General features: G+C 41.3%; 1 protein-coding gene across 1 annotated transcript; it reads left to right on the top strand.

Annotated features, from left to right (window-relative positions):
• The first annotated feature begins 1,272 nt into the window (after positions 1-1,272).
• Positions 1,273-15,490, top strand: LOC139454861 (DNA repair protein RAD51 homolog 4-like). Its single transcript, XM_071236479.1, has 9 exons — positions 1,273-1,416; positions 3,892-4,010; positions 5,534-5,615; positions 7,192-7,311; positions 8,288-8,389; positions 9,691-9,781; positions 13,585-13,655; positions 13,978-14,127; positions 15,437-15,490. The coding sequence occupies exons 1-9, from the start codon at positions 1,273-1,275 to the stop codon at positions 15,488-15,490; spliced, it is 933 nt and encodes a 310-aa protein (XP_071092580.1).
• The last annotated feature ends 4,854 nt before the right edge of the window (positions 15,491-20,344 follow it).

Consider the following 20,344-nt stretch of genomic DNA (forward strand, 5'->3'; position numbering starts at 1 on the left):
TATATATATATATATATACAGGTACGAGGCAGTGTTTATACAGTTGGGTTGATAGGTATGTAGTAGAAGCCTGTACGCATCTTAACAGGTGAAGCCAGTGGTATGAACAAAAAATTTATGACTGACTGGAGTCCTTGATGAGTTGATGGTACGAGGGGAATATGTATAGCCTTGGTTGATGGAAGTTGTTATCCACAAAGTTGTATATTTTCTTACTTACTCAGCAACTTCTAGAATGCCAATCAAACAGTTAACATGTAAGTTGTCTGAAAAAAGGTGTGTGCACTCATGTACCCCCCTCCCACACACACACACACACACACACACACACACACACTCACACACCTCTGAATCTGCCAGAATCTCGATCCACGAGTCATTCATGTAATTTATCTATAATGTACAAGTATTATAATAAGAAAATAGCAAAAGATTTCAGATTTTCCTTTAATCATTATGTAGCTAGTATGATATACAATACAATGTCCGGTATACATGTCTATGTATATTATATATATATATAGATATGTATATTGAGGTCTGTATTTGAAACAACCCAGACGAATCTTAAAAGTGCTAACAAGGTGGGGTGGCTTCATTAGCACGACTGGCAATGTTAAGCCTGCAAACACAACCAGCCAAGTACAGAAGAATATATGCCCCCCCCCCCCCCCCCCGTCATCTCACAACAACTACATGCACCCTACGTAGATTATTGCATAATGTATGCCATGCAACAGTCAGCCCAGGTGTCATAAATCACTCAGCTATGTGCATAATGTAACACGTTAGCCAGTGACTTGGATTCACAAAATCAAAGACATGCTTCATCTTCATCAGACACTGAAACTAATATCCAATAAAACCCATGCAAGTCCATAATATTTGGCAAGTCAAGATTACTGCAGTATAATGAAGAGAGTCTCTGGGCTCTTTTTTCTATTATATTTTTATAACTATAATTAAGCAGCTGTTTTTATCTGTAAAAAATGTTCATTTCAGTGAGAGACTAAATGTTAGTATAGAAAATTACATGCATCTTGTAATATTTCATTAGATATAGAATCTATTAGCATAATGATTTATTTTTATCTATTTTGTTAACTTTGTATGATTTAACTCATGCTGATACCTCCTTCCTAATATGGTTTCAAATGTAAGCTAGATGAAGGTATTATAATACATCTTTGAATGAAGTTAGGAAATTGTCAAAGTGGTGCAGAGTAACCTCCCCTGTAAACCCGGAAGTGAAGTTATTGCGGGAAATGCAAAATGACAGCTCTCATTCCGGGAGTGTGTTCAGCTTTGACACAGGCAGTAGTTGAGTCTCTTAAGAAGACTGGCGTGAAAACTGTGACAGATTTCATCACAGACGATGTAGAAAGTCTCGCACAAAGGTGCTCGATACCATACAAAGTGAGCATTGATACAACAGGCCGGAACTCGCTGCTGCCGTACGGGAGTGCAATTTATCTATTATACGGTCTCTGTTTACTATCTATAGGAGATAGGCATTATGTAGAGGGGAATGTCCGAGTAACTCTCCATTTCCTAAAAATAATGGAGCAGAGGCCCCGCAGTGGCAGAGGACCATTATTTTTAAGGAATGGAGAGTTACGAAGATATTCCCCTTCTAAAACTCATCCCTACTTTTACACTTTGACAAAATATTCTGTAGTTGAAAATATTTGAAAAATTCAAATGCTGCTTCAAGATAATATACAGTTGACAAGCAACTCTCCATTCCTGAAAAATAATGGAGCGTTCAAACAATAGAATGACGTCACAGATGTGTTTTAATTAGTTTTCAGATTGGAGGGTTTTATTGAGAACTCGATGACCGAAAATATGATATTCAGTACTAAATGAAATCTTGAAATCTGAAAAATACAATGTTTTTCGACATTGCAACAAAGTGAACTCTCACAGTTGCAAGGACAGTAATGCTGATGTCTGGGATAGACCTTATGACTTCACTCTGGAATGCTATGACATATCATGGTTCAGTTGATGACATCACATTATTGCTGATAGAGTCTGGGTAGCCGAATGTGAAAAAAATCCAACTAAATAAAAGTGTACTGATATATATTGATCAGATTATTATATAGGTCCTAATTTGATCTGGTATCCATTTTGTCAAACCTAATGGCACATGTTTTAAATTTGGGATTGAGGAACCAAACATGAGATTCTTATGAACAAAAGAGGTTATACTCAGTGAAAAGTCTGAACGATTTCCGGGCTTTAATTCAATTAGACAACACTTTTCCTCCAATCAGATTAAAGCACACACTCCCATTCATTTCATACAAAATGACTAAAGATACTGAAATAGGAGATGTAATCTACAGATGATGAATGAAAATTCCCAATTTTTGGTTCAAGATTTTCGCAATACTTCCAAATATATATTAAACTCACATTAATTTCAGGCATATTTTTACATCCTATAATTGTATGTATTTAGTTAAATAAATTATACTTAACTGAACTTGGATATTCAGGGTAGGGTCTACATATGTAAAAATTCCCCAATGGCCCCTCAAAGTGAACATTCCTATCCTAGATAAATCCAATGTCATACAATGGTCAGTTTTATCACTGACATAAACCAATCTGATGAAAATGCAAATGCAGCCGCCTAGCAGGAACTACTTTCAACGAGTCTTATCTTCCTGTTAACAAGAGGTGATCCTGGTTAGAATTGAGTCTTCGGCAACCCATGCGATGTTGTAAGAGGAATTGAGGGGATTGACCAGTGGTCAAGCCCTATGACTTGGTTGATGCATGTTATCGTATCCCAATTGCGTCTACAGATCAATGCTCATGATGTCTTTCACTGGATTGTCTGGTCCATACTTGATAATTTACAGACAGCAATGCATGCGGCATTAAACAAAAACAAAACAAAACAAACTACTTTTAAGCTCCCCATACAGTGTATGTCCCAAGATAGGTATTTCCTTAACAAACATGGCTGCAGATCATTTGGCATGTGATTAATGGGGTGAATCACTGAAAGATTTTATTCATAGGTGGTTTCATCACCGAGTAAAATATGCCTTAAATTTTGATTATTTCAAGAATTTTTTCCCTTGTGTGTTTCTATTTTGAGTATTACCATATTCGATGTAATAAGCGCCCAGGGCGCTCTCAAAATTAGAAATAGGGGGATCTTATTAGAATATCATTTTGGTGAAAAAAACAGAGTTGAAAGATAAATTTTGTGCTGACAGCGTGAAATGTGTATGTACGACAAATATATTTTTCCAGAATTTAATTGCCCATAATTAAGGGTGCATATAACACACGAGTGCGTATTATGCGCCAATAAATAAGTCTAGTGTACATTGATCAATTGGAAGGGGTGCTAATTGGGATTGTTCACTAGCCAATATATTAGCAAATATCGCTGTGGGCGCTTATTAGAGCGGGGCGCTTATTATGTCGAATACAGTATATATAATATGTCAAATATGCTCCAACAATAATTATTTTGTTCCTATATGATATTTACTGTAAAGAAAAACACTTGGCCTATTAGTAATAGTGAGTGAGTGAGTGAGTCTGGTTTAACGCCGCTTTTAACAGTATTCCAGTCATATCACGGCGTGTCAGCTTAATGTGGGAGGAAAATCCGAAGTGATGCAGGTCTCAGACGTTTACCACTTCAGTGAAACCCACGAGCACGGGTATGGTGCTGACAAACCTAGAAACATAATAGGGGCGAACCAGGATTCGAACCCACAATCTTAGGTTTCTGGCGTGCCTAAGGGACGCAACTCTGCACAGCGAATCTTGGTTCTTTAGACGACTGGGCCACCCGTGCCCCCCCATTAGTGATAATTTCTAGGAACATGATGAAAACAATGTTTGTGTTTTTTGCAGGATCTTGTGGCAATAAAAAGAGTTCTTCTTGCCCAACATTCTTCTTATCCCGTCCTTGGCCATGAAGCCTATTCTAGTGCTTGTTCTACCCTTGCTTTCTTCTCCACTGGTTGTGAAAGGCAAGTACATCAGACCAGTTAAAAAAATATTCTTCTTTCTTATGTTTTCATAACTTAGATTGTTAGTGGCTGTACCCTTGATATGTATCATAAATGTATCATAAATGTATCATAAATGTAACTTCTCGTCACGATATGGCTGAAATATTGCCCATGTGACGTTAAATAATAACACACTCACTCACTCTTATGTTTTCAAATCTCACTGAGTGGGTTGTGGGGTTGACCATTTGGGCTATTTCACTACTGGTATTGCGATTGTATTACAATTGTAACCCACACTTTTGCAATAGTTTTGCGATAGGTAAAAACCTTTGTAATAGTATTGCAATAGTGTTAAACCAACTTTAAGACTTGATAGTTCTATAGATCAATATAATAGATACGATAGAGTATTGCTGTCAAAGTCAGACATTTTCCATTCTGTCACTACTTAAACCAAAGGGAAGTAACTCTAATCTGAAGTTGTCTTCATTCTTACTATTCAATGACACCAGGTTTGAAATTTCGATTCAAAATGAGATACATTATGCATAATTTATGGCTTTTTTTATGACTAATTGTGACTATTGAAGCTATCGATGCTTTTGACAATACCTATGGTGTTTTTGAATTCCTTAAAATATAGTACAATCGTAGATTCGTAAGGCAAACAATTGCAATACATCGATAGTTTGACATCATTACACTCCAAGTAGAGAGGGAGGATTTTAGGTTTTGGCCACTCCCCCTTTGTCTCAAAGTATGAAGAAATGGTGACCACGGCAAGGTTCTCCTGCCAGTCTACAGTCTACCGAACACTTCCCACAGGATTTCCCCAAAATTATTGTACACAATATTGAATGAAATTTTGAATAAAATTGATCAAATATCTTACAAACATAAGTCCAGATATGAAATGAACATGATTTTAAAACCAGATAGTTTAATAATGGGATTGCTTATTTCATTTTGGATTTGTTGACTGTTTCCTGTGTTACATGCTCGCGGTGATCAGCTGATACTGTTTTTTGAGAGGGAGGAAAAACATTGTGTCAGTGTAAACCTTGTGTTTGTTAAAAATGTAAATAAATTTTGGGGGCACAATAGTGAGGGAACACTATATATGTTATGAAAGTGACGCTTTAGTTTTTTCTTTTTGTTCATACATCCAGCACCTCAGATATGAGGTGGGCGTGACCAAAATGCAAATGTCCAATTGGCCAAAAGATATTTCCGGATCCCTGGTCTACACTGTGCAGGGCAAAAAACAGAATTTCCGTTATAAAGTCTTTTCCTGACAATGCTTGAACAAAAACAAATATTAGGGATGGGGAAAATTTTGTAGCTGGCAGACATGTCATGAAAAAAAGGAACTTGAATTTAGCAAACCTTGTCATAAATGTTTTATAAGAGAATAAAAGAAAACTTGGATTTAAGAAATTGAATTAATGAAAACTGGATAGTACTTGGTTGCATTTGATATTTTTTCTTGATTAAAAGAAAGTATTAAAGGTTTAGATTTGAACCAATTCCTGTTCCAGACTGGACTCAATCTTAGATGGAGGTCTCTATACAGGGGAGGTAACTGAGGTAGCTGGAGAGATTGCAGCAGGGAAGACACAGGTAGCTAGCAACACAATGCTTGAGTTGGTTATTAAACCCTGGACGACCCAGGTGAACAGGTGCATCAGGGCTCCAGATATTTTTTCGAGACATTTAGAATTTATTAACATATTAGCATTCACATTCTTTTTCTCCCTTTGATCCAGTTTCTGTTCTGCTCCACACTAAAACATGTTAAATTTGTTTCTCCTTTGGCAAGAGACTTTGTTCAAAATATGGCTCTGTTCAACCAGCTTTGATAATCTGTGTATGTGCGTAAAATACTCCCCAAAACTATTCAAAACCCAATTACTTTCAATTAACTTGCGCTTGCATTAAATGAAAAACTCAATTGTTTGAAAACATCCCATATAAAAACCCAATGAAGCTTTTTCAGCATGCGTACAACTGAGCTAATTTCCGAAGCACAATGATGAGCTAATTTACTTTCTGAGTCAAGCTTATATTTATAACCGTTATACACATTTAAAACATTATTTAATTTGTTTTGAAATCTCAAAATGTTTACTCATTTTGGGAAAAACCCAATAGAGTGATAAATAGATGAGTGAAAAATATTGGTTACCCAATGAAAAATGTAATAACCCAATTAAAATAGAAACCCTAGAGTAAAAACTCAATTGCTCAAAAAGTTATCTGGGCCCACTTGCACAAAGCGATCTTAGCATCAAGGTGATCGTAACTACCATACTTTAACATAGGCTTACTACAGTCGTAGCCCTAAGATGATCGTAACTACCATACTTTAACATAGGCTTACGACAGTCGTAGCGCTAAGATGATCGTAACTCCCATACTTTAACATAGGCTTACAATAGTCGTAGCGCTATGATGATGGTAACTCCCATACTTTAACATAGGCTTACAATAGTCGTAGCGCTAAGATGATGGTAACTCCCATACTTTAACATAGGCTTACAATAGTCGTAACGCTAAGATGATGGTAACTCCCATTCTTTAACATAGGCTTACAATAATCGTAGCACTAGGATGAAAGTAACTACCATAGTTTAACATAGGCTTACAATAGTCGTAGCGCTAAGATGATGGTAACTCCCATACTTTAACATAGGCTTACAATAGTCGTAACGCTAAGATGATGGTAACTCCCATTCTTTAACATAGGCTTACAATAATCGTAGCACTAAGATGAAAGTAACTACCATAGTTTAACATAGGCTTACAATAGTCGTAGCGCTAAGATGATGGTAACTCCCATACTTTAACATAAGCTTACAATAGTCGTAGCGCTAAGATCGCTTTGTGCAAGTGGGCCCTGGAGCTCTGGTAGGATGAGATGATAATGTGACTGTTAACTTTTTAGCGCCTGACAGGCAGCTTGGGTTGTATGCTCCCTAGGGAGCTGTAATTCAAGTGCACACTGATCCAGTGACCGGGGTAATAATGTAATCCTTGGAGCATGCCTTAGGGTGTGGATTTGGTGAATTATTGATATGCACATTATTATTATAAACACTGTATGTGAGAGTCGTGTCAGTAGTAGGTGGCGTATCTTGACTTGTTGACACACAATGAGAACCAAAGTGACTTTGATATATGCTGGGTGTGCCTTCAGATATGTCTGAGCAGTGCGGCGTGTGTGTCATGTCAGCAGCGGGTGGCGTACGTCGACACGTGCGGTGCGTTCAGTGCGGAGAGGGTGATGGAGATGCTGCAGCTCCAGGGCCACACCCAGGTAGGATGCTTATGATGAACAGGTGGATAAAACAAACTGTTTTTTTAGTCCCATCCATTTGCTGTATATATGCTGTATTTATGCTCATAACAAACTTCGGTTACAACAATAACATTAGTGGTCCCTTTGAGTTTGTTATAACTGTAGTTTACTGTACATAGAAATTAATGTTAAATACCTATAAAATAAATCAAATAAATACCAATCTGGAACAAACTAACATTTTTCTCCAGTTTACCAGGCAATAGTGCCTTGTTAACTGACCGGAGTTACCTCTCCTTTCTACTGGAGCATAAAGAACCTCATTACACAAAGCATAACCTCCCCCAGTGTCAAATGACAATGACTGCCCACTAAGTCTTCGAAAGGCATTTAGAAGTTATGTACATAAGGAAGAGAATTTATTGATGTCAACTACTTTATACTGGTAATGAAGAACACGACGTTTCAGAGTATATGCTTACTCCTTCGTCAGGTGAATGTATGCAGAGAGCATATATATTTACATCTAAGGACTACAGAAGTAATAAGATAACAAAATGTGGAAACTTAACAAGGGAAGCCCACAGATAATTGGCGCTGATAATTGATGAGCAGTAGACAATGGAGCCAACACTTCACAGTAATTAGCGCTGATAGTTATGGACAGCTGGAAGCCAGGTCTTAAATTATCATTGCGCTCGTACAATGAAATTCAAAACAAATATTGTCAAGTGTGGCCGCTGTCCGGCATACGGAACACAGTAGTGTGTATTTTGCACTGTCTAGATCCGGAAACTGGATTTCCAGAAATATAGCATTTTATGTAGTATTTACATCTGTTTGCGTAAATATCGTCTGGTAGTGAGGTTTCCGGGTATCTGGGGTCCGCATAATTGGGGTTTCACTGCACGTCCACATTTTTGAAATCTTGATCGCTCAGATTTGTGGAATGGATTACTGCCCTTGTTTCAGATTTTTATCTTTGTCTTTGCAGAATCCTGAAGAAGTGATGTCCAGAATCTGCTGCTTCCAGCCTCATGACATATTTACCTTGTTTGCTGTACTAGAGAACATTCGAGTCCAGCTTGTTAAACAGGTGAGTGAGTGAGTATAGTTTTACGCCGCTTTTAGCAATATTCCAGCTATATCATGGCAGGGGACACCAGAAATGGGCTTCACACATTGTACCGATGTCGGGAATCGAACCAAGGTCTTCGGCGAGACAAACGAATGCTTTAACCACTAGGCTACCCGACCGCCCGTGTTAAACAGGTATTCTGTCCGTCTCACATTCAGTGGAAGAGTCAGTATCATCTGATTTATACTGTTATCAATCAACATATTGATAATATTGTGAGTGAAAGATGTGGCAGGGAATGTGAGGGTGTCAGCTGATCCGTAATAAGGCTTAAAAAAATAAAAGACAATGCCTATTGAAAATATAGTGCAGGCGGGAGTTTTTTTTTCCCTTTTCTTTTTGCTTGTTCATACTAGCTAGTATGTAACCATATAAACAGCTGTGTACCATCAACCTGGGAAATAGCCTGTACATAAACTAGCATTACAAACTCCCATAACATGAGATGCGCCGTAAAGCAGTGCTCATGTAAAGGGAAGTAACTGTGTGCTATATTTGATCACATTTTTTTTAAGTATTAGGATTTTTTATAAAAAAAATTAAAAATGGAAATAAAAACGAAACGTGCGGTAGACTTTATGAAGATGCGGGCGGTTCCCAAAGAACCAAGACTTATTTTTTTCAGCCTGAAAGTTTCATTATATTGAAGTTGCATTTCGAAGCTGTAGCATCGATGAAGACAGGGTTGACTTTTTGATGTCAACTGGGACGTTCCGGTAGCCACACATTGTCAAACCCGTCAGAACAAGATTAAATAAATAGCCCTGCACATCCTGTTCCCTATAATCAATTGTCACACTGTCTCAATAGTCTAATCAGGAAAATTCACTTCCCTGCCACACCTTGTAAATTTCCTTACAAAATACTGAGTATTCTAGTCAGCCTTATTAAGCTGCTGTTAGATAAATACGTTACTCCAACCATTTTGGATATTGTTACCCACTCACAATAATTTATTGACGCAAAACTTTCCAGATAAACAGTAACTTGTTATAACGCCTGTGAAAATCTGGGTTAGAATTGGTCTGCAGTAGCCTATGCTTGTCGTAAAAGGCGAATAACTGGATCAGTTGGTCAGTCCCGCTGACTTGGTTGATGCATGTCATTGTATCACAATTGTGTTGATTGATGCTCATGATGTCAATCACTGGATGGTCTGGACCAGACTCGATACTTACAGACCTCTGGAATAGTGCTGAGTGCGACGTTAAACAACAAAGAAAGAAACTATCTGAAGCTTAGTGATGATTTACTTCCAGACAGACAGTTTCTACCGTTGTCTGAAGCTGTTGGTTGTGGACAGTGTGACGTCGGTCATCTACCCAGTCCTGGGAGGCCAGCAGATGGACGGTCAGTATCACCACTATATACTTAGCAAAACAAGTTAGAGATCATGAATATTTTTGGGGATAATTTTATGAAATTGGGTGCTCAGTCTTAAACACAAATATATATATGTCAACGTATACCGGTTTTGTTTAATCTTGTAGTCAAATATTGGTTTAATTTCCTGTGAGCAGTCCTTGTGGTTTTACCATTGTGTGAGTCTGTGTGGTTTTACGATTGTGTGAGTTCATGTGATTTTACCATTGTGTGAGTTCATGTGATTTTACCATTGTGTGAGTTCATGTGATTTTACCATTGTGTGAGTTCATGTGATTTTACCATTGTGTGAGTTCATGTGATTTTACCATTGTGTGAGTTCATGTGATTTTACCATTGTGTGAGTTCATGTAGTTTTACCATTGTGTGAGTTCATGTGATTTTACCATTGTGTGTGTTCATGTGGTTTTACCATTGTGTGAGTTCATGTGATTTTACCATTGTGTGAGTCCTTGTGGTTTTACCATTGTGTGAGTTCATGTGGTTTTACCATTGTGTGAGTTCATGTGATTTGACCCTTGTGTGAGTTCATGTGATTTTACCATTGTGTGAGTTCATGTGATTTTACCATTGTGCGAGTCTATGTGGTTTTACCATTGTGTGAGTTCATGTGATTTTACCATTGTGTGAGTCCTTGTGGTTTTACCATTGTGTGAGTTCATGTGGTTTTACCATTGTGTGAGTTCATGTGATTTGACCCTTGTGTGAGTTCATGTGATTTTACCATTGTGTGAGTTCATGTGATTTTACCATTGTGCGAGTCTGTGTGGTTTTACCATTGTGTGAGTTCATGTGATTTTACCATTGTGTGAGTCTGTGTGGTTTTACCATTGTGTGAGTTCATGTGGTTTTACCATTGTGTGAGTTCATGTGATTTTACCATTGTGTGAGTTCATGTGGTTTTACCATTGTGTGAGTTCATGTGGTTTTACCATTGTGTGAGTTCATGTGGTTTTACCATTGTGTGAGTCCTTGTGGTTCTACCATTGTGTGAGTTCATGTGGTTTTACCATTGTGTGAGTTCATGTGGTTTTACCATTGTTTGAGTTCATGTGATTTGACCCTTGTGTGAGTTCATGTGGTTTTATCATTGTGTGAGTCCTTGTGGTTTTACCATTGTGTGAGTTCATGTGGTTTTACCATTGTGTGAGTTCATGTGATTTTACCATTGTGTGAGTTCATGTGGTTTTACGATTGTGTGAGTTCATGTGATTTTACCATTGTGTGAGTTCATGTGATGTTACCATTGTGTGAGTTCATGTGATTTTACCATTGTGTGAGTTCATGTGATTTTACCATTGTGTGAGTTCATGTGGCTTTACCATTATGTGAGTTCATGTGATGTTACCATTGTGTGAGTTCATGTGGTTTTACCATTGTGTGAGTTCATGTGGTTTTACCATTGTGTGAGTTCATGTGGTTTTACCATTGTGTGAGTCTGTGTGGTTTTACCATTGTGTGAGTTCATGTGGTTTTACCATTGTGTGAGTTCATGTGGCTTTACCATTGTGTGAGTTCATGTGATTTTACCATTGTGTGAGTTCATGTGATTTTACCATTGTGTGAGTTCATGTGATTTTACCATTGTGTGAGTCTGTGTGGTTTTACCATTGTGTGAGTTCATGTGATTTTACCATTGTGTGAGTTCATGTGGTTTTACCATTGTGTGAGTTCATGTGATTTTACCATTGTGTGAGTTCATGTGATTTTACCATTGTGTGAGTCTGTGTGGTTTTACCATTGTGTGAGTTCATGTGATTTTACCATTGTGTGAGTCTGTGTGGTTTTACCATTGTGTGAGTTCATGTGATTTTACCATTGTGTGAGTTCATGTGGCTTTACCATTGTGTGAGTTCATGTGCTTTTACCATTGTGTGAGTCTGTGTGGTTTTACCATTGTGTGAGTTCATGTGGTTTTACCATTATGTGAGTTTGTGTGGTTTTACCATTGTGTGAGTTCATGTGGTTCTACCATTGTGTGAGTTTGTGTGGTTTTATCATTGTGCGAGTTCATGTGGTTTTACCATTGTGTGAGTCTGTGTGGTTTTACCATTGTGTGAGTTCATGTGGTTTTACCATTATGTGAGTTTGTGTGGTTTTACCATTGTGTGAGTTCATGTGGTTCTACCATTGTGTGAGTTTGTGTGGTTTTACCATTGTGTGAGTTCATGTGGTTTTACCATTGTGTGAGTCTGTGTGGTTTTACCATTGTGTGAGTCTGTGTGGTTTTACCATTGTGTGAGTTCATGTGGTTTTACCATTGTGTGAGTTCATGTGGTTTTACCATTGTGTGAGTTCATGTGATTTTACCATTGTGTGAGTTCATGTGGTTTTACCATTGTGTGAGTTCATGTGGTTTTACGATTGTGTGAGTTCATGTGGTTTTACGATTGTGTGAGTTCATGTGGTTTTACCATTATGTGAGTTCATGTGGTTTGACCATTGTGTGAGTCTGTGTGGTTTTACCATTGTGTGAGTTCATGTGGTTTTACCATTGTGTGAGTTCATGTGGTTTTACCATTGTGTGAGTTCATGTGGTTTTACCATTGTGTGAGTTCATGTGGTTTTACCATTGTGTGAGTTCATGTGGTTTTACCATTGTGCGAGTTTGTGTGGTTTTACTGTAGTGTGTGTCTGTTTGGTTTCACCATTGTGCGAGCCCATAAGGTTTTACCATTGTGCATGTCTGTGTTGTTTTTACCAACTGAACGCCTGTTTGACTTGTGGAACTGTGCTACACCCTGTGTTCCTGTGTCCCTGTGTCCCCGTGTTCCTGTGTTTGTGTCCCTGTGTTCCTGTCCCTGTGTTCCTGTCCCTGTGTCCCTGTCCCTGTGTTCCTGTCCCTGTGTCCCTGTGTTCCGTGTTCCTGTCCCTGTGTTCCTGTCCCTGTCCCTGTGTTCCTGTCCCTGTGTCCCTGTGTCCCTGTCCCTGTGTTCCTGTCCCTGTGTCCCTGTGTTCCTGTCCCTGTGTTCCGTGTTCCTGTCCCTGTGTTCCTGTCCCTGTCCCTGTCCCTGTGTTCCTGTCCCTGTGTTCCGTGTTCCTGTCCCTGTCCCTGTGTTCCTGTCCCTGTGTCCCTGTGTTCCGTGTTCCTGTCCCTGTGTTCCTGTCCCTGTGTCCCTGTGTTCCGTGTTCCTGTCCCTGTGTTCCTGTCCCTGTTCCTGTGTTCCTGTCCCTGTCCCTGTGTTCCTGTCCCTGTGTCCTCGTGTTCCTGTCCCTGTCCCTGTGTCTCCGTGTTCCTGTCCCTGTGTTCCTGTCCCTGTGTCCCTGTGTTCCTGTCCCTGTGTACCTGTGTTCCTGTCCCTGTGTCCTTGTGTTCCTGTCCCTGTGTTCCTGTGTCCCTGTGTTCCTCTCCCTTTGTTCCTGTGTCCCTGTCCCTGTGTTCCTGTCCCTATGTTCCTGTTCCTGTGTCCCTGTGTTCCTGTCCCTCTGTTCCTGTGTTCCTCTGTTCCCGTGTTCCTGTTCCTGTGTCCCTCTGTTCCTGTTCCTGTGTCCCTCTGTTCCTGTGTCACTTTGTTCCCGTGTTCCTGTGTCCCTCTGTTCCTGTGTTTCTGTTCCTGTGTCCCTGTGTTCCTGTCCCTGTGTTCCTGTGTCCGTCTGTTCCCGTGTTCCTGTTCCTGTGTCCCTCTGTTCCCGTGTTCCTGTTCCTGTGTCCCTCTGTCCCTCTGTTCCCGTTCCTGTGTCCCTGTGTTCCTGTCCCTGTGTTCCTGTGTTCCTGTGTCCCTCTGTTCCCGTGTTTCTGTTCCTGTTGATCATCATGTGAATGTAAACAGGTCATGGTCTGATGGTTCAGCTTGGACACACACTCAAGATGCTGGCGGTGGAGTTCTCTATTGCTGTCCTGGTAAGTCGTCTTGGACCATGTGTCACATTAGCAATATTCCAGCTATCACATCACATCACATCAGCCTGTACTTGACAGATAGAACAATGAATTCGACCATGGCCCACATATTAATATCGACCACAACCAACACATCAACCAGCTGATTTCTCATTTTATGCACCTCCACAAGTATGTGTTCACTTTCATTAGTAAGCTCTATTCATGCCGTTTTGGAATGGTGTCATGTTAACATAATAAGGTGCAGACATCTTCACTATTGAGATTAAAATACAAAAGCAAATTTAAAATACCACATCCTTCCTATGTATCTTTGTTTCAGATCAGCAACAATGTGGTGTTTGGTGCGGATGGTCAGCGTGTGGCCAGTCTGGGCCGGACCTGGTCTCACATCCCACACACACGACTGGTCATCGAGAAGACTGGACGCTCCCAGCACCGGAGAGCTGTAGTGGTCAAGAGCTCGCGCCTGGTACGTGTTCACTGAACTTAAGGCGATCATAGTACCACACATATTCCCGAGGCAAGTGAGTTAACTGACTATAAAAGTCCAGTTTCCACCCTTGCCGAACTAGGCTGGTATAATGGAGTTATATTTTGGCTGGACTAACGAATCTATGCATAGTCCAATCAAAATCGCGCACCGAAACCGAAACCCGGTTCTTAAAGTGTCATGCAGATTTCGGTCGACTGCAGCATTTGCAAAGCATGTGCACCGCTAACTCGTTGTCAACAGATATTTTCTAAATCTATTCATGTTTATAATCAAGGTGCTCACGTGATTTGATGCACTTTGCGATGTAAGACTCGTTTTATCACAATATAGATCTTGATTATCGATCAGATCATCTTGACTGAGCGCCACCGTTTTGTTTGAAGCAAATGCAAGTGATACGAGAGGTTGAATCTGATTGGTCAGTAGGAGGGGCATAGAAAGGACATAACTCGCAATAGCCACTGGTGGTGCTACGATCGAGCCCAGGAATTCCAGCCTAGTTCGGCAAGGGTGGAAACTAGACTTTTAAAGTCAGTTAACTCTCTTGCCTCAGGAAGATGAGTACCACATTGTTGTAACGCTCTGTGCACTAACAGTGAGTGAGTTTGGTTGAGGCCAGTTACATCATTACATTTCTCCTTGATATATGAGGAAGGAAGTCATGAGCATGGGTGTGGTGCTGACAAATGACATTGGTTGGTTTGTTGTGTAACGCCGCACTCAGCAATATTCCGGCTATATGATGGTAGCCTGTAAAAAATCGAGTCTGGAGGAGACAATCCAGTGATGGACATCATGAGCATCGATCCATGCAATTGGGATTGATTACATGCTTCAACCAAGTCAGCGAGCCTGACCACCCGATCCCATTAGTCGCCTCTTACGACAAGCATAGTCTCCTTTTACGGCCAGCATGGGTTGCTGAAGGCCTATTCTACCCCGGATCTTCACGGGTCGACAAATGACATTGATCATCATTAATATGAAGTTGAAATCTGAACCAAACAGTCAGTGGATTCTGGCATCATTATGGGAAGCACCTCTGCACAAAAAACTTTGGTGCCTCCGATGACTGTGCCCCCCCCACCCCCCCCACGTGTGCCCCCTCTGCCTAACAATCCATTCACTGTACAGAACCTTGTAGGTTGCTTACTGTTGTCAGCAGTATTTCAACTAATGCTGGCCACCAATGCTGTCTATTATTATCCTTTAAAGAAAATTAAGGAAAATTAGATTGTTTTGTTAAAATATGATGTAAGTGTTTACTTTCGTGTCTTTGTTGCAGGTGACCCCAGTATCAACATCGTTCACAATACCCTCACTGGAGCCAGACAGCTGACAACAACATTCTGGGTACCCTCACTGGAGCCAGACAGCTGACAACATTCCAGGTACTCTCACTGGAGCCAGACAGCTGACAACAACATTCCCGGTACCCTTTACTGGAGCCAGACAGCTGACAACAACATTCCCGGTACTCTCACTGGAGCCAGACAGCTGACAACATTCCGGGTACCCTCACTGGAGCAAGACAGCTGAAAACAACATTCCCGGTACCCTCACTGCAGCCAGACAGCTGACAACAACATTCCCGGTACCCTCACTGGAGCCAGACAGCTGACAAGATTCTGGGTAACCTCACTGGAGCAAGACAGCTGAAAACAACATTCCCGGTACCCTCACTGGAGCCAGACAGCTGACAACAACATTCCCGGTACCCTCACTGGAGCCAGACAGCTGACAAGATTCTGGGTAACCTCACTGGAGCCAGACAGCTGACAACATTCTTGGTACCCTCACTGGAGCCAGACATCTGACAACATTCCCGGTACCCTCACTGGAGCCCGACAGCTGACAACATTCTCAGTACCGTCACTGGAGCCCGACAGCTGACAACATTCCCGGTACCCTCACTGGAGCCCGACAGCTAACAACATTCCCGGTACTCTCACTGGAGCCAGACAGCTGACAACAACATTCTCGGTACCCTCACTGCAGCCCGACAGCTGACAACATTTTTGGTACCCTCACTGGAGCCCAACAGCTGACAACATTCTCGGTACCCTCACTGGAGCCAGACAGCTGACAACATTCTCGGTACCCTCACTGGAGCTAGACAGCTGACAACATTCCCGGTACCCTCACTGGAGCCAGACAGCTGACAACATTCTCGGTACCCTCACTGGAGCCCGACAGCTGACAACATTCCGGGTACCCTCACTGGAGCCAGACAGCTGACAACATTCTCGGTACCCTTACTGGAGCTAGACAGCTGACAACATTCCCGGTACCCTCACTGGAGCCAGACAGCTGACAACATTCTCGGTACCCTCACTGGAGCCAGACAGCTGACAACATTCCCGGTACCCTCACTGGAGCCCGACAGCTGACAACATTCCCGGTACCCTCACTGGAGCCCGACAGCTGACAACATTCCCGGTACCCTCACTGGAGCCCAGCAGCTAACAACATTCTCGGTACCCTCACTGGAGCCCGACAGCTGACAACATTCCCGGTACCCTCACTGGAGCCCAGCAGCTAACAACATTCTCGGTACCCTCACTGGAGCCCAACAGCTGACAACATCGTTCACAATACCCTCACTGGAGCCCAACAGCTAACAACATTCTCGGTACCCTCACTGGAGCCCAACAGTTAACATTCTCGGTACCCTCACTGGAGCCAGACAGCTGACAACATTCTTGGTACCCTCACTGGAGCCAGACAGCTGACAACATTCTCGATACCCTCACTGGAGCCCAACAGCTAACAACAGTCTCGGTATGCTCACTGGAGCCCAACAGCTAACAACATTCCCGGTACCCTCACTGGAGCCAGACAGCTGACAACATTCTCGGTACTCTCACTGGAGTCTGTCTACTAACAGCAAATATCAGTTACCCAGTCGTCTTTCATTAGAGGTCTGTCCTGATAAAAGGGATTCTCAATGCTGAAATACTCGTTGCAATATTTGAGTACCATACCTTCTTGTGCATAGTGCACACTTTATTAAACAACTACAGCTGTAGATACAGGTGCACATAATACATGCACACAATGAGTTTTAGTAATCTTAATCTGCATGTAAAACATTGGATAGCACAAATTTAATACAAATGAAACTGTAAATCTTCATGTCCATTGATGTTGTATTGCAAATTTCACATTTTAATTGACCAAGTTCGTTATCTCCTGTTCGTTCACCTGAAGTGACATGATGTAATTTTTGACTGCACACTATATAGATATAAATACCGTATTCAACATAATAAGCGCCCAGGGCGCTCTCAAAATAAGAAATGTTTATATACGAGAGATACATTTTTCCAGAATTTAATTGCCCATAATTAAGGGCGCATGTAACACACGAATACATTTTATACGCGAATAAATAAGTCTTGTGTACATTGATCAATCGGAAGTGGTGCTAATTGGTATTGTTCACTAGCCAATATATTAGCAAATATCACCAAGGGCACTTATTAGAGCAGGGCGCTTATTACGTGGAATACGGTAAGTAATTTTCTCAAAACTTTTACCAACAAATGGGGTGTGCATTATGCACAAAAAAAGGTGGCAACATTTCTTTCTCAAGTTGTTTCCCTGAACTTGATAATCACCTGTTACAGCACCGTGTCCTTTCTGTTCACATGTGCAACCATCACGTCATAAATCATATTTTATTTGAGTACTGTCTGTGTTCTATTTTTAGGGTTAAACCGCAAAAGTAACTGCATACCCATTCAAACTGGGAAGCATGCATGATAGATTTATAAACTGATGTATTATTCTGTTAAGAAAAAATAAGTTTGGACTGACAGTGTCTGATTTTGATCACTCTGTCACGAAGGAAATCTTTACTTTGTGAAGATCCGGGGTAGAATAGGTCTTCAGCAACCCATGCTTGCCGTAAAAGGCGTCTATGCTTGTTATAAGAGGCGACTAACAGGAATGGGTGGTCAGACTCGCTGACTTGGTTGATGCATGTCATCATATCCCAATTACGTGGATTGATGCTCATGTCAATCACTGGATTATCTGGTCTAGACTCAATTATTTACAGACCGCCTGATAGCTGGTGTATATTGCTGAGTGCAGTGTAAACAGCAAACAAACTTTACTTTATTTTCTGGTGATACTCTGGACACCCTTCATTTTCTTGCCTGGAACATTTTTACTTAACTCCCCAGGACCATGGTGATTCATGTTACACAGGTTTATTCCTGAAATGGCGACATTATGAGAGGCCTATAATGATATTGCTGGTGATGTGAGGTGAAATTATGTGTGGCTGCTGGTATGAGTCTGACTTATGCTGGTTTTATGGTGCTGGACCACTGAGATACCATGCCGCAGTTTAACATGAATACCCCACTCAGACACAGTATACTAACTCCGAGCTGACCAGTCCTTGTTTTTGCCCCTTAATGCTGGCATCAGGCAGGGTAACAACAATTAGCATCTTTTGGTGTGCCATGGCTGGGGATCGAACCACAGACCTAACACTCCATGGGCAGATGCTCTACCCATTAGACCACAGAGGCGTCCGTAGTCATAGTGACTAATTGAGTCTGGTCCAGACAAACCAGTGAGTGATATTATGAGACACGTCCCATGCTGTTGAGGTATGATGAAACTGAATTGACTGTCGCCAACTCGGAGCACCGATCCATTTACTGTCAACAGCTTTATTTCTGCGCCGTTAAAATATTGCGAATACCACACCAAAGACAATACTGCAACGAGATATTTTTGCGAGTTGCCGTGTTGAGATGACCCCTCAATTACCAAACAATAGACAGCTTCTCTTCGAAGCTAGTTAATCTGAGTTGGCCGGAAAGTTGACCAGTGTCATGAAACCGATTCACGCAAGATGGCTTGTTTCCTGTGTGGACAAAATTGCAAAGGACACTGACGCAATCAAGCGAGGTTGGAAGAAGGCAGGATTACTGTGAGGTAACAGTGACACTAACTGGTCTGTTTACACTGTCATTTGTGATGTATTGTGTGACCATTCTGCATTCATTTGTGTTTTTAACTTATAGAGTAACTTGTGGTTCTGGTTGATGATTTCAACATTTGATGACATGTTGCAATGAATAAAGTATGTACGTATTATTTATACTTATTTTTGCGTTTTTCATTTTTGCGATTGAGTCTCGTTCACAAAACTCGCAATAATAAAACAGTCGCAAAATTCCCTGTTTACAGTAGTCACCTGACATGACTAACAGAGCTTGCTAGAGTGAGTGAGTGAGTGAGTTGGGTTTAACGCCGCTTTTAACAGTATTCCAGTTATATCGCGGTGTGTCAGCTTAATGTTGGAGGAAAGCCCGAAGTGATGCAGGTCTCAGACGTTTACCACTTCGGTGAAACCCACGAGCACGGGCATGGTGCTGACAAACCTAGAAACATAATCGGGGCGAACCGGGATTCGAACTCACAATGATAGGTTTCTGGCGTGCCCAAGGGACGCAACTCTGCACAGCGAATCTCGGCGCCTTAGACGACTGGGCCACCCGTGCCCCCAGCTTGCTAGAGATCTATTCCAACCCGGGATCCCCAAGGGTAAAACACTGGGAACCTGAGACAGATGGGTGAAGTATATAGTATTGACATTGTTGTTTAACACCGCACTCAGCAGTATTCTAGCTATATGATGGCATTCTGTAAATAAATCGAGTCTAGACCAGACAATCCAGTGACCAACCAAGTCAGCGATCTGACCACCCAATCCCGTTAGTCACCTCTTAGACAAGCATAGTCGTCTTTTCCGGCAAGCATGGGTTGCTGAACACCTATTCCACCCCGGATCTTCACAGGTCCTGAGTCAGTGGTTGGTAAGATCAGTATGCCATCACACTTTCATCATTGATCGTCACATATTGCCATCAAAGGCGACTATGCTTGCTGTAAAAGGAGTCCAACGGGATCGGCTGGTCAGGTCGCTGACTTGGTTGATGCATGTAATCGCATCCCAATTGCGTCGACCGATGCTCATGTCAGTCACTGGATTGTCAGGTCCAGACTCAATTATTAAGAGACTGCTGTCATCTATGTGGAATAGTGCTGAGTGCTTCATTAAACAAAAAAAGAGTTTGTTAATAAAATGTTGGCCAAAATTCCAAGTAGGTGGTTGAAAAAAATATATACTAGAAACGATTTCCACTTCCAGATTAGCCTTATATCAAGA

This window comes from Haliotis cracherodii, unplaced genomic scaffold (assembly GCF_022045235.1).
Source record: "Haliotis cracherodii isolate W230 unplaced genomic scaffold, xgHalCrac1.p SCAF_11, whole genome shotgun sequence".
Classification (NCBI taxonomy): Eukaryota; Metazoa; Mollusca; class Gastropoda; order Lepetellida; family Haliotidae; genus Haliotis; species Haliotis cracherodii.

Excerpts from the sequence above, each read along its gene's own strand:
- LOC139454861 (XM_071236479.1), top strand. The coding sequence starts at position 1,273 with ATGACAGCTCTCATTCCGGGAGTGTGTTCAGCTTTGACACAGGCAGTA. Across the intron at positions 7,312-8,287 it reads AGCTCCAGGGCCACACCCAG|AATCCTGAAGAAGTGATGTC; the intron begins GTAGGATGCTTA and ends TTGTCTTTGCAG. Across the intron at positions 13,656-13,977 it reads AGTTCTCTATTGCTGTCCTG|ATCAGCAACAATGTGGTGTT; the intron begins GTAAGTCGTCTT and ends TCTTTGTTTCAG.